The following is a 15,176-nucleotide window of genomic DNA, read 5'->3' as shown; positions in this document are numbered from 1 at the left end:
AGTCGAACGGGCTACGTATAGGCCTGGGTGGCCAAAGGTTGTGTGAACTAATCTACCAAACGAAATAACTTCGCCTTTATGTTCTTAGCTGTTGGGTGCAGAAAGATGCACGTTGCTGACACGAATGAGAAGAGTCCCTGCCCCCCTTTTTCACTTCACCTTGTGTGATCTTGCATTCAATTCCGGTAGGTACATAGCCATAGTACAATATATTACCGTAGTAGAGGTGACCAATACAATACAAAGAGAAAAAAAATACTACTGCCCATTGACGTGCATCATCATCACAATGAATTTAGTAGCAATGACACACCACAATAACCCAATTTTCTTTCCTTTTTTTTTAATAACCTTAGCTAGCAACCTTTGGCTTTGGGGTGGCGACGACTCCGTCGTTTCCTGCAAGCGCCCGGTACTTGTCCCTCCTGGTGAGGCTTGTGCACTCGTAGGAGAGCGTGGCGGCGATGAGCCTCTGGATGTAGTTGGCCACCTCGTGGCTGGTCCTGCCGCCGGCGCAGGTGAGCTCCGGCGGGAGCTTGTTGAGGAAGGTGACGACGTACGCCGGGCTCGGGTTCATGAAGAAGTAGAACGGGTCCATCCCCTTCCAGCCCCTGGCCGTGGTGCCGTGGAACATGCTCATCCGGTTCTCCATGGCGACGGGCACCACCTCGTGGGTGAGCTCGGCGAAGAGCGCGGAGAAGCGCAGCAGGAAGGGCTCCCGGCACGTGGTCCCCTCGGGGCAGATGACCAGGTCGCCCTCCGCCAGCAGGTCACGGATCATGGCGGCGTCCGACGCGCGGTCCCGCGACAGGCGCACCGTCCGGATGGGCGACAGGAACTCGGAGAGGCGGGAGAGCGAGTAGGTGACGGCCGCGACGGGGCGGCCCAGCGCGGCGGACAGGAAGATGGGGTCCAGCAGCGTCCGGTGCGAGCAGGCGAAGAGGACGCCGCTCCGGCCCGTGGCGCGCTCGGCGCGCGGCGGCGGCGGCGCGCCACGCACCAGGACGCGCACGCCCAGCGCCCAGAAGGCGTAGTACACCAGCGGCATGGGCAGCAGCGCCCCCGCCGCGATGCGCAGACAGGCGAGCGCAAGCCCCACGGGGAACCAGAGCACGACGAGCAGCGCCACCAGCGGCGTCGGCCGTCGCACCAGGCGGCCGTCGTGGAAGATGACCGGACGAGGCAGCTGGTCCATGGGCAATGGCTCCACCGGCGCGCGCGGTACGATGTACGCCTCCTGCATCCATCCATGCACAGCGCAGCGCAGGCGCGGCGCCCACAACTTTGCGTTAATTGCGAATTAAGAAGAGGGCATGCATGGTCTCGTCAGCATTAAAAGCCGTACTGTGCTAGTGCTAGCACAATGAATGAATGAATATAAAAATCGAAGATGAGTGCAGCTAGCAACCACCGTGCGCCATCACTTGTCAGTGCTACCCTATGCTACATTTAGCGCGTGTTCAGTTACTATCTAAAATCTCAAAAATGCTACAGTACTCATCACATCGAATCTTGCGATACGTGCATGAAGTATTAAATATAGACGAAAAAAACTAATTGCACAGTTTGGTTGAAAATTACGTGACGAACGTTTTAAGCCTAATTAGTCCATGATTGAATACTATTTGCCAAATAAAAACGAAAGTGCTACAGTAGGCCAAATTCCCAAATTCACCCAACTAAACACACGCTTAGGCCCGTTCGGCTTACGTTGGTCCCGTTTGCTGATTTGAAACTTAACTGATTTTGTGAGAGAGGAATACTATAGCGGCTGTTGATGAACAGTATTTTGTGAGAAGGAGCAGCCGGCTGGTCTGGAAAAACCAGACCAGCGAACACAGCCTAATCCGTACTATTCAGCTTGTTTTTTCAACCGAAACAATGTTTTTCTCTCATAACAATTCAGTTAGAATAATGTTTTTCAGCCAATTCAGCTAAGTTTCAGCAAGCCGAACGAGGCTTATCAAGTGCTCTAAAATTGTACACTATTGCATTAGTAGTGGAATGAGCTTCGTCGAAATTCCTGTTCTCATTGCCTACTATTGGAGACAATAGCCAAGGAAAGGACAGGGGCACAGGGCATGACTACTTGCTGCATCCTACCGAGGACCTTTTGTTCAGTTGTTAGTGCTATGTTTTCAGCTTCGTGTTCCTAGTGCTCGATTAGTTCCCGACTAAATTTCTAAAAAATACTATAGCAACTATCACATCGAATCTTGTGATACGTGCATAGAGCATTAAATGTAGATGAAAAAAACTAATTGCATAGTTTGGTTAGAAATTGCGAGACGAACGTTTTGAGCCTAATTAGTCCATAATTAAACACTAATTGTCAAATAAAAATGAAAATACTACAGTAGTCAAATTTTCAAAATTCATGAACTAAACAGAGCCACTTCCATTTCCGAGCAAGTGTAAGATGGAGCAATATTTCGTCTAGTACACAATTAAAGGAGCTCGATCGGCAGGACAAGCTTTTGATCCCGGCCGATCCATGCCATGCACATCAGCACATGCACATGTGTGTCCATCGAAATCTCAGCTCAGGACAGACAAGCAACAGTAGCGCCCTGCTATCTTGCTAGGGCTAGGGACTATACAGCCGATTCGGTTGACTGGCTCGTAAACGATCATAAATTTTTATTTGAAATAATATTTTTCTCTTACATTAAACCAGCCAACGGTAATAATCCAACAACCAGCTACAAACCAGCCAACCATCCCAACAGGCTGATGGTTAGTTAGATTCACCTAAAAGGTTGTGCTGGCATCGCCTGGGCTGTTTGGTTCGCTACCGTTCACCGTTGGTAGCCAGCCAGGCTGTGGCGCCGCCACAGTTTTATGGCGAGGGAAAAGCTCGCCGCACTTGTGGCCTAAACCATCACATGAATGAACTGTAACGTTGCGTGGCCGCCTCAACTTACGTGGGAACCAAACAATAGCCTGTTTTACGTGGCTGCCGCATCCAAGGCGTGGCGAAGTCTGGCGGGGAACCAAACACCCGTGCGGCCAAGTCTTCGCCAAGATTTTGCCATATTATAGTTACACATGCATGCATGTTTTACACGGAAACCGAAACTTAACAATCCAAGTTTCACCAACGCAGCTGGTCGGCCGGTTCGCTGGTTAGTTTCTAGGCTGATTTAGGCTAGCAGGTGCTGATTTATTGTGGGAGAAAAACACTGTTAGTTGACTGGTTTGAGCTAGTGTACGTACTCAACTAACGGCATGCCGTGTGTACGTACTCAACTAACGGCAGCCTACACGAGTCTGCTTTGTGTGTGCTGACAGTTTAGGCAATCGTCTTAAGCCCTCTTCGCTTGTGCTATTCAGCCGGTTTTAATTCGTATAAATTAATTGTAGAACAGTATTTTTCTCTCACAACAAACCAGTCGTACAAATCAGCAGAAGTCGATTTAATACCAGCCAAACAGAAAGACTCAAAAAAATTTAGGTTACTCGCATGTATGCGCGTTCGGTGGTACTGCACGTTTTCCACGCACTAAGCCTCCCAATCTCTTCTTTGCATGTGTACAAGCCGTATGGTGTGAGTGTGAAATGTACGGGTGCGTCCAAGTTGTACCCGATAAACAAAAGCTCTCTGTCAGTCCTAACTACCGGCCAAACGTAACTAACGCCAACCAAATAACTAAATCAAAATCGATAAAGGGCCTGTTTAGTTCCTAAAAAATTTTGCGCAGTACTCATCACATCGAATCTTGCGGCACATGCATGGAGTACTAAATGTAGATGAAAAAAAAACTAATTGCACAGTTGGGTGAGAAATCGCGAGACGAAACTTTCAAACCTAATTAGTACATAATTAGACGCTAACTACCAAATACAAACGAACGTGCTACAGTAGTCAACACTCAAAAAATTTTGCATCTAAATGCGCCCTAAATATATATATGAGCGTTGGCTGCTGCTGGGCAGCATATGCGTGCCATGCCGGGTCCCGGCCCTGACCACCGAACACTCTTTACTGCACAAAGATGTGACCCAACCAGATTATTAAACGTTTGCATTATTATATATAATCGCATATCTGAGTGCTCCAACTATATATGTGCGGTGTGTAACCCTTTTATTTAGTACTGGTAGTTGTGGGTGTGCTACGTACCAGTATGGAGAAAGGTGTATCATAATCATATCATATATCCATGCTGACTTGCTGACGTGAACAACCATGAGGTGTAAGCATGCATGTTTAAGAGCATGTTTGGAGCAGTATGCTTTGAACCAAATACAACCTTCAGAAATTTGCAGGAACAATTTGCTTGGGTATGTTTGGAACGTGAATTTCTATCTTCAATTCTGTACTTTTTCCTATATATGTTTTTCTTTGTACACATGGCTCACAGGGAAACTTGATAGTGTTAGTTTGTTCTCTAAAACTAATTTCTGTCAGGTTAAGGGCGGCGCAAGAACATTTGGGCTTGTTCGCTTTGCAGAAAAAACAAGTTGAAACACTGTTCTAGCTGATTTGTTGTGAGGAAAAAATACTGTTTCGACTGAAAAAACAAGTCGAAAAGTATAAATTATAAGACAAGCGACCATGGCCTTAAAGTTAGTGGCCTCTACATACATATTAATTCAATTCAATTCGATATCGATTTACAAAGAAGTTGAGCACTTTCTTTTTCGTCGTGCCAGCTAGGGTCTGTTTGTTTGAACTTATCAGTCAGCTTATCAGCTAGTATCTACAGTATTTTTCTCTCACAATAAAACAGCTTCAGCCGACTTATCAGTCAGCTTTAATACCAGCCGAATAGACCCTAACTCTGATCCACACCACAACAGTGCCATATATCTCCAATTTATGGCGGGAAGATGCAAATTAAAAACCCCATGACTGCAAACACATGCGTGCGATGCAACGCGGTTCGCCCGGTACCACATCCACATGTGGTGCCATATATAGCTAGCTTATTAAGCTAGTTTGTCCAATCACACATTCGCTCCACGGCCAATAAGTCTGTGCAGCCCGATTTAATATATATTTTTTCACATAGGCTCCGTTCGCTTCGCTAAAAAAAACAAGCTGAAATACGGTTTCGGTTGATTTGTTGCGAGAGAAAAATATTGTTTCGACTGAAAAGATGATAAGTGGTTCAACTGCTGTAGAAGTGTGTGTGTGTGGGAGGGGGGATCACTTATTGGCTGTATACTGCTTGTGAAACTCGTGCATTCAAAACATTTGAATTCCATGAACGAAAGGAGAAAGGTGAAGAACATATGTGTAGCTGGTGCTTGTACGAATACGGAATCATCTATATTTATATATGGAGAAGAGAAGAGAGTCACTGAAGGGTACGTTGCCATATACGGAGTAATACGGTAATACGGAATATTTGGAGAGTTAATAAATATACAGTGTTGTGACAACTGGTGTCCTGCAGGCCGTACCTTGCACATGCTCATGAAGGCGTAGTCGGAGCGGCTGTCCCCGAGTCCGACGTCGGGCGCGTCGCCGCCATCGCCGTCGGCGGTCAAGATCTCCCTTAGCGCCTCGGCCTTGCGCCTGCCGACGAGGACGCCCCTCACCATGCCCGTTGCGCGGCCGCGCCACGTGGCGAGCTCGGTGCCCGCGACGGCGTCGGCGCCGAGGCAGTCCCTGAGGAAGGGCTCGGCGAAGTCCCTGGGCGTGGCCGTGAGCACGACGCGCCTCCGGGAGCACGCCGAGAAGACGCGCCACGCGGCCGGGTGCACGTCGGCGGCGTAGAACCGGGGAAGCACGGCGCGCGCCGCGGACTCGACGTCGCGGACACGGGCGCCCGCCGTGGCACCGAACACCAGCACGCGCGCGCACGCGGACTCCGACGCCAGGAGGCGCAGCGCGGCGGCCAGCGGGGACAAGAGCAGCAGGAGGAGGAGGCGCGGGACGCCGCCGGTCTCGAAGGCCACCAGCGCGTAGTACGGGAACGCGCTGCGGGAGCGGAGCAGCGTGCCGTCAAGGTCCGCCACCACGGAGGAGTGCGCGCCGAGGCCCGAGGCGTCGCACTTGTCCACCGTGGGGAACGGCTCCACTCCGGCAGCAACCACAGCCTCCACCGCCTCCTCCATGGGACGGATGGCTCTCTATCTGCTGTGGCACGCGCGTGTGCGAGCTCTCACTCTCTCTCGCACAGCGCACTGCGCACGGCGTGCCAGCTCGAGCTCGATCGCCCTGGCATGTATATATAGGGGGTGGTGGCGCCAAGAGCGGGTGGTGGCGCCCGTGCCCGCGTTTGTGGCGAGGTGGAGCGGTTATGGTTGGTTGGTGAGCGGTAGGGATGGGCTATCATTTCCATTTCATTACACTAATGCCCAATGCATGCATGGTTTACTGTTAACTAGTAGTAATACTCTACACTCTACTCCAAGGGGTGGCATCACCCAACTTCATCACCCCTTTGATCAGCGACCATTTTACGATCGATGGTTGCAATGCGAGGACGAGTGCTACACTGGAATCATACTGTAGCTGCAATTTATGCTCTCATCTATCGTGGAGGTCTTATCGGTTTTAAGAGATGGGGGCATGTGGTCCGACGACGCTGAATCGGAATGACGGGAGAGGGACCGTGCGATAGACTCTGCGATGCTCGGAGGGACAGCGTTGGCACTAAACGCGCTCTGCGAGCACACAACTTGCAAATCTCAAGCATTCTTCCTGCATCACCTAGAAAACAACTTGGTTAGGTCAAGTGATAGCTTGTGCTTATTACTTTTGGTGATATTTTTTCTGGATCGGACGTTTGGCCCGTTTTTCATTAAGAGGAACGATGCACAGAGGTTACACGCACGGTCGGTCAGTAACAGTGGCGAGGGACCATCGTTGCCAAGCCGCAGGCTCCTAAACTACCATATTTTCATGACAGTATTACATTGTAGCCGAATTTTGTGACCAAAAGGAAAACACAGCTACCAACGTGGAGATCCCCGCGCTAATCCAATCTTCGATCAGCTTCACGGAGCATAGCCTGATACATAGACTGCAGGCTTGCCGACGACCTCTGAAATGTTCCGTTGTTCCTCCTTCCAGACGCACCGGGCGACGAGCAGCAGCACTGAGGCAAACGGCGGGCGTGCATCCACATCAAGCCTTAGCCGCTGCCTGATCCACCACTCACCAAGTTCCTCGTCGCCAGCCCTATAGGAGACAGAAGCTCGAACCACAGTTGCCTGGTCACCACACAAACACAACCCAGGAACAAATGGTCCCCGGTCTCAGGCGCCTGATCGCACGAGACGCTGTCATCGTCGTCCTGAAGACCATGTCTCTTGCGACGTGCCGCAGTCCACAATCGGCGGTGAAGAGCAAGCCAGAAGAAAAAATTGACTTGCCGCGACACCCAGGAGGCGTTGTCGACCCGGCGAAGAACGCCCAGTAAGTAGAGGATGCGGAGTATTTCCCATCCGCCGACCACTTCCAAACGAATTGATCCGACCAAAGAGGATCAAGAACCACGACCCGCAACAGCTCCTAGACCTGCAGATATTGACAGAGGACCTGGGTGGTTAGCGTTCAAGTGATATCACACGCCCATCGATTTTGGAACAGCGCCTCCTTGATGCTCCTCTTCTTCCCATTCCTGGACAATGCCGCAAACAAAGCCGGGGCGCACCGATATAGAGGCCCAACCGACGCCCAGCTGTCAGTCCAGAGTCTGGTAGAGGCACCGTCACCCAGTTGCACGGACATGCTGACGGCACACATTGCAGTAGCTGGGCTCTCAAGCTTGCACGGTAGAGCCACCCAGCAACGGTCTGGCTCCATCCTGCTGAGCCATTCCCAGCGCAATCTCAAGGCGAACACAAAGAAGCGCAAGTCAAGAACACCCAGCCCTCCCAAACTCGTTGGTCTGCAAACCGTTGGTCAAGCCACCTTACATTTCCCTCCCATTGTCGATTCCGTGCCGGTCCAAAGGAACGCCCGGCGGCGCTTATCAATCTGGCCAATTTCCCATGTAAATAGAGTTTTTTTTTTTAATTTTAACACTTTTTCAAACTTAATTTTAAATCTAACACTCTCGATTTTTTTTAAACTAACACTTTTGGCCGCGCCTATTGCCTTGGCGCGGCCAAATACCTATGCCGCGCCATGCATGGTGGCGCGGCAGAGGGCTGACGTGGCGGCGACCAGAAGCGCTGGCCGCTGACGTGGCAGGGCTTTGCCACGCCACCGATCTTGGCGCGGCAGTGCCGCGCCCTCATCCATGGCGTGGCAGAGCCGGGTATAACCTCTGCCGCGGCCCGCGTGCCCGAGTAGTCTCCGTTCTCCGAGTAGCGCAGCAAGGCTGGCCGCCGCGCCCGCCTTCACCCGCGCCTTCCCGCCGCCGTGCACGCCGTCTGCTGCGTCCGCCCACGCCAGCCAGCCCGCCCGCCCCAGCAAGCCAGCCGCGTCCGCCCGCCCGCGCCAGCCAGGCCGCCGGCCGCCGGGTGCAGCTGCCGCACCCGCACGCCGGCGCGCCTCCCCCTCCGGCCAGAACCTCCGGTCACGCACGGCGGCTGCCCTGCGCCCGCGCCTCCCAGCCCGGTCTTACGCGCTGCAACGAGGTACTCCACTAATATAGTTAGCACAGTTAGTAAAGTTAGTAAAATTATTAAAGTATAGTTAGTATAATTAGTAAAGTTAGATAGTTTAGTTAGTATACATAATATAATAAGTTAGTATAGGTAGTAAAGTTAGGTAGTTTAGTTAGTACAGTTATAGTATGCCTTGTATAGATGTTAATATTTGATTAGTTAGTATAGTTATAGTTAGAGAATATATTAATGTTAGTATGGACATTACGTACGATGATTTCGATGACTTAATGAAGTTTCTTGAAATGCTTCTGCAGATGGATTGTTGTGTTAGAGTTTTGTACGGAGGAAGTGTTAGGAGAGAGGATGGTATGTTTGAGGATATGGAAGAAGAATTGGAATGGTTTGATGAACCTTCTAGCTTCAACGACCTTTGTGTCCGTTTGAATATAAAGTTTGGCGGTGATTTCACACTAAAGAGGAGGTTTGATACTAGGAAGACTAGGGCACACTATGTCCTCATGCCCTTGCGCGACCCTGCTCACTGGTCCCGCTACACTAGGGTTCTCCAAGGTTCCAATGTGCCCATAGCTGAGGTGGTGGTGGAGAATGGGTACATGATACATGGTGTTCAGGACGGCCCGTCCATTGAAGGTTTTGAAGGCAATGAAAAAGAATTAGGGGTCGAAGGGGAAGCAACTCAGGATAATATGGATTTGGACGGTCAGTTGACGCAGGAGCAGTTTCATTCAACTACAGTAGGCTGTATAAGCAATGACTTCGATGTGAATGAGTTCGAACGGGAAGAGGAGGAGCAGGAGGAGGAGGAGGACCGGATCGGTGATGTAGTTAGCAGTGATTCAGACGATTTTGATGATGACCAAGGAGGTACAGATGCTATGGCAACAACGGCTGATGCCATGCCAGTACTAGTACATACTATGCCATTACCAGTACCAACTGAGGTTTTGCAAGGTGTCCATGCTCAGGGTAGACTAGTCACATATTTGGCTGCAGATGATATCCCTTATGATTCATGGGCTAGAATTAGCGAAGCGCAACAGTATGTTCCACCACCACCTTACACAGCGACTGAGCTTGAGCAACAAAGGTCCAAGAACGTACCTTTCAGGGGCGTTCCGAACTATAGGGATGTCAGCATGACGGATATGGCAGTTTGTGATACCGGTCTCTAGATGTGTAGGAATTCATTGTATAACCATGAGACAGAAACCCTTAGAAAGGGGATGATATTCAACACAATGTCAAAGATGAAACTCTTCCTTCAGGACTATGCTGTGTACCACCATAGACCGTACACCATCACTCATTCGGACCAAGAGTTGAGGTACCACTTGATATAAAAAAATGGTTGTCTGTGGAGGTTAAATGCACGAAGGAGACAGAGTGATAACAAGTGGAGGATAACTAAATTTGTTGAACCCCACACTTGCCTAGACAATAGGGGGAAGGAAAATCATTAGCAGCTCACTGCACGTTACCTTGCCCATCGTATATTGGGGCTCATTGATGACAACAACGACATCTCGGTGTCTTCTTTACAATAGTCCATATCTGGATTCGTTAGGTACGATGTGACGTACAAAAAGGCTTGGCGTGCTAAGCAAATTGCTCTGGCGATTCGATGGGGTACTTGGGAGGAAGCGTACAACAGGGTGCCCCGCATCTTATGTGCAATGCATTATTATAACCCTGGCTTGAAATGGTTTGTGGACACCGGAGGGATATTTTTTCGGGACCCATTGAGACATGTCCTCTATCGTGTGTTCTGGTCGTTTGCGCAAACGGAACATGCATTCCAGTTTTGTCGGCCAGTCGTACTTGTTGATGACACTTTCCTGACAGGAAAGTACAGGGGCACCTTGATGATGGCTACTGCTATTGATCCTGAGGACCAGATAGCACCCGTGGCATTTGCTTTGGCAGAGGGAGAGAACAATGAATCATGGTCATGGTTCATGCGGCTTCTACGTGTGCAAGTGCTTGGCCCAACTCGCACTATATGTTTGTTCTCCGACTGCCACGTAGGGCTTCTTAATGCTGCAGCTGAGCATATAGATGGGCTCCCACCTCTAGTACATAGATGGTGCATGAGATACTTTGCCGCTAATTTCTGACGGCGTCAGCGGAAGCAGGAGGTATGTGACAAGGTAAAGGCTCTATGTTGTGTACGTACAGAGCACCAGTTCAAGGAGACAAAGAGAGAACTAGACAAGATGGTAAATACAGCGGGAAAGGCCTGGTTAGAGGCGCAGATGGAACAGAAGGCTCAATGGGCATTAGCATATGACGAGGGGGGTTTCAGGTATGGCATCATGACCACTAACTCCTCGGAGTCCTTCAACCGTGTATTCATCGGAGTTCGATTGTTGCCTGTGTCTGGAATTGTTGAGTTCTTCTTTCATAAGTGCAACGAATATTTTGTGAAGAGGTGGGAGCTTGCGCAGAGGAATATAGCTGAGCAGGGGCGTTTTGGAAAGGCCGGAGCTGAACATTTGAAGGAGGCCGAGGAATTGGCCAAGTAGCACACCGCCAAGCCGTATGGACCCCGCCGCCATATCTTTAGTGTACGGAGCAAGGGTGGCACAAGCCTGGGCGGCGAACGTTATGGTGGACGAAACTACCGAGTTAATCTTGAAAAGGTAGAGTGCAGTTGCAACGTCCCTTAGATCATGCATGCCCCTTGCTCTCATATGATCATGGCCTACAGGGTTCGCGGGTACAACTATGAGGATCTGCCATATATGTCACCCTTGTATCTCCGTTCGAACACTGTTAGTATTTGGGAGATGAGCTTCGAGCCATACCTTGACCCAACACAGTGGCCACCTTATAATGGTTATGACTACATGCCGCATCTAGATCTAATGAAGGTAGGAAAGGGTAGGAGGAAGAAGAAATAACTGAAGGGGGACATGGACGCTATGAGAGGGTACGGCGAAGACATGTACGGCGGGGGAGACTTCAACGAGACCCATGGCAGGAATCTTTGCTCCGTTTGAAAACAATCTGGCCACAAGGCTAGCCGGCATAGAAGACAGCATGTGATTTCATATTGTGTTCGTATTGCATAACAAGTAGTTTAAATTTTGCAATGCTACATAATGTTACTCTGAAAATTGTTAATTTGAATACTCCAACCCTTTGTTTATCATTTTGTAACAGGATGGCCCCTCCCACGCCGCACCAGCTGGTCCCCCTTCTTGATGTGGAGTACGACGACCCCCTTCTTGTACCGGATGACGAGGTTCATTACGTCATGGGACTTAGTTCATTACGTCCAACTTATGTCAAACAAATATTGTCGTCGAAAACTTGTAGACTCATAAACCAATGAAAATATTGTATGGCAACTTATCGTCCATTTATTTGCTTCATGTTTGTTTTATACAACACTTGTAGTTTTGTATAGCACATCCGCCTGTAAGCCCATCTCCGCTTGTAGTTCTGTAGTTTTGTACAGCACACACGCGCCATGGGCTATGGCGCGACAAATGATTATGTCCGTTTTAGAATTTTTTAACGCATGATACAAACAGATGTGATCACTTAAGATCGATCATGGGTAATCCGAGTACATCATACATGGGTACAATACATCGTTAGTTCAAATGGAATATAAGACAACACAATAGAATTTCTACTACATGGCTACATTGATCATTAATAAAGCATGGAACTAATAGACGGCGCAATTAAAAACCCTTAGTCAGAAACATACTGAGTAAGCAACTCATCGTCCGAGTACCAATCCTCAACCACAACCCTGTTGTTGTGGCTAGGCTCACCTGCGTTGCTCTGACCTGCCTGTCGCCTATAGTAAGCGGCCTCCGCTTCATCTGTAGCCACTGCGGCCTGAGTGAAGAATGCGTCGTCATCCTCCTCCGCCTGTAACCCCACCTCTGCTAGAGCGATGAGCTCGCTCAGTCTGCCAGTGTCGTCCTCATCCTCCTTCGCCTATAAGCTCGCCTCTGCTAGAGCGATTAACTCGCTCAGTCTGCTAGTGTCATCCTCATCCTCCTCCGCTTGCAAGCCCGCCTCTGTTATAGCAATTAGCTCACTAAGTCTGGCAGTGTCGTCCTCATCCTCGTCCCCCTCATCAGACAACACAATTGGTGATTGAACGGTGCGACCAGCTCGCTTTATGTGCTCATCTAACTTCTTTTCCTCGTACCTTGCACGAGCCACCTCTGCAGCATGTTCCTCACTATATCCAATCCCTTCATGTATAAAATGCAATCAGTTAGCAACGTGATTATATTACATTTACAATCAGACAATGAAAATAGGCGTTCAAGCACTCACTGCCATATAATGCAGCAACATGCTCGTTCAAGACCTGCATATGTACTCTTGTCTCCTCCCTTGCCTCCTTCCTTGCCCTCTCCTCCTCTAACGTCATCCGTCTCTCTAATCCCCATTTGTTAAGCCCAACATCGATCGGGTTATAAATACCGCGCTGTCTAGCAAACTCACGTATCTTTTCTTTGTGATGTTTAACGAATAGGTTGACGTAGTTAGGTCTATATCCCCTCTTCCTTGAAATTAGTTGCCTCTTCTTCAGTTCATCCAAGAACTTAGCTTGACCATCGTAATGTTCCCACCTGTATTTCCTAGTGCTCTGTTCAAAAGAAATATTATATCATATATGTCTTCGCAAAAGAAACAAAATACGATTTCATGTTTACCACAAAAATAACGAACCTCTTCGTACTCAACCATATGACTGCAATAATGGCCTATTCCAAGCTCCGAAGGGACTAGACCATAGTTAGAATTAACACCACATTCGCACTTGACTGGTGGTGCTTTGTAAATTAACCTTTCTTTCTTCTTTTGTTTTGCTTTTGGAGGTTCTTCGGGGCATTTGTTCTTAGGACCATACAACCACTCATTGAAACGACACTTCGCCATTGAATACACCTAAATAACGTGACATTAGTACATGACACATATAGCTCAACATTTCAACACATACACTTTGCACTTACTTCATGCTTGTTTGGACACACAAACTCCAACGTATTGTCAGGGTTTATCATGGCTCGGTCTCCACAATGGCACAGAGGAGGTTCCTCGAGTCGTCTAACTGCGGCTAAGTTCTTCTCCTTAGCCATCATTGGAGGGGGGTTAGGGGGAGGTGGAACCCACTGCTCGAAGTGCTCTCGTGGATGTTGCCCTCTCCACCAATCGTCAAAAAGGAAGTACCTGGGGTCAAACTTGTCTGCACCGTCGATCCACTAAAAGAAAAAGCACCTCTCATGAGCCTACACAACAAAAATTCAACACAATATTAGTAACCTAGTAATACAAATGAAGAAGAAAAATATACAGAAACAATAACTTACATTAAAACGACTGCACGTGTAGAAGCAACGAGCCGCTGTGTCCGGATGTCTCGATTGAAACACGTCGGCCGGACGACCATAGTCATAATTAGGGATAGGGAGTTCAGGAGGGACGGGGGCATCTTTGCTAGACTCGTCGGGGTACATTTCTCTAGGACGACCCCATTTTCGCCATAACTGCTCCCGAAACATGTCTTCCATCTAATAAAACGGTTCAAATTAAACACCAATCAAAACAACGCAAATTAATGCAAAATGTAATCATTTGCAATGCAACTAAAATATTATATACAACAATTATAGCAACAAAAATATACATGGCAAACATACTTCTAACTAAATAATTAACCTTAACATTGACAAACTCATACTAATATCTTCACCATAGTTCCCAAACATAATTTTCCTACTAACCTTAACTCCCATTCATAATATCCTATCCACCATTCAAACGAAAATAAAATGTGCGTCATTACCTTGAACTAGGACGAGGAGGGAGGGAGGCGGCCGGGGAATGGAAGGAAAGGGAGGGAGGCGGCAATGGAGGGCCGGGCTACCGCCGTTCGTGGCACGGCGTGCTTAGATGAGCGGAGGCTGTTTTGCTGCTCGGGCAGCGGGACTAGCCGCGACGGAGGTTATACCCGGCTCTGCCGCGCCACCGATCAGGGCATGGGACTGTCGCGCCATGGATCAGGGCGTGGCACTGCCGCGCCAAGATCGATGGCGTGGCAGAGCCCTGCCACGTCAGCGGCCAGCGCTTCCGGTCGCTGCCACATCAGCCCTTTGCCGCGCCGCCATGCATGGCGTGGCATAGGCATTTGGTCGCGCCAGGGCAATAGGCACAGCCAAAAGTGTTAGTTTTTTTTAAAAAAAAACCAAGAGTGTTAGATTTAAAATTAAGTTCAAAAAAGTGTTAAAATTAAAAAAAATTCTAAATAGACAGCAAGCAATGCTCATATGTACCGGGATAGCCAAGAGTGTCACCTTCGTTAGCAGCACACGACCAGCATGTGTGAGAAGGCCAGACTTCCAGGTTGGTATTCTTGAGGGCCTGTTTGGAACGAAGGAATCCAAAACGCATGAATAGGAAAAAATGCAGGAATAAGGTATGATGAAAAGTAAAAAACTACGGGATTTCAAAACACAGGAACAAAAAATTTAGGCTGTTTGGAACACAGGAATTTATAACATAGGAATTGTAACATGTTAGGCAAATATGGGTACTAATTACGATATCTAACCTCCACGTTTCCTACTGTACAGGCTACAAATAACTAATCTACTCCACTCAGATGA

General features: G+C 48.7%; 1 protein-coding gene across 1 annotated transcript; it reads right to left on the bottom strand.

The window, feature by feature from the left end:
- Positions 1-186: 186 nt before the first annotated feature.
- Positions 187-6,154, bottom strand: LOC136525939 (glycerol-3-phosphate acyltransferase RAM2-like). Its single transcript, XM_066518759.1, has 2 exons — positions 5,410-6,154; positions 187-1,237 (listed from the first exon to the last, which is right to left on the bottom strand). Exons 1-2 carry the CDS (start codon positions 6,064-6,066, stop codon positions 353-355), a joined length of 1,542 nt encoding a protein of 513 aa, XP_066374856.1. The 5' UTR covers positions 6,067-6,154; the 3' UTR covers positions 187-352.
- Between the last annotated feature and the right edge of the window lie 9,022 nt (positions 6,155-15,176).

The sequence above is a fragment of the Miscanthus floridulus genome, chromosome 2 (assembly GCF_019320115.1).
Source record: "Miscanthus floridulus cultivar M001 chromosome 2, ASM1932011v1, whole genome shotgun sequence".
NCBI classification, from domain to species: domain Eukaryota; kingdom Viridiplantae; phylum Streptophyta; class Magnoliopsida; order Poales; family Poaceae; genus Miscanthus; species Miscanthus floridulus.
Note: the sequence above shows the minus strand (reverse complement) of the source record. Positions and strands in the feature narration are given on the sequence as shown.

Excerpts from the sequence above, each read along its gene's own strand:
- LOC136525939 (XM_066518759.1), bottom strand. The coding sequence starts at position 6,066 with ATGGAGGAGGCGGTGGAGGCTGTGGTTGCTGCCGGAGTGGAGCCGTTC. Across the intron at positions 1,238-5,409 it reads CCTTCATGAGCATGTGCAAG|GAGGCGTACATCGTACCGCG; the intron begins GTACGGCCTGCA and ends GGATGGATGCAG.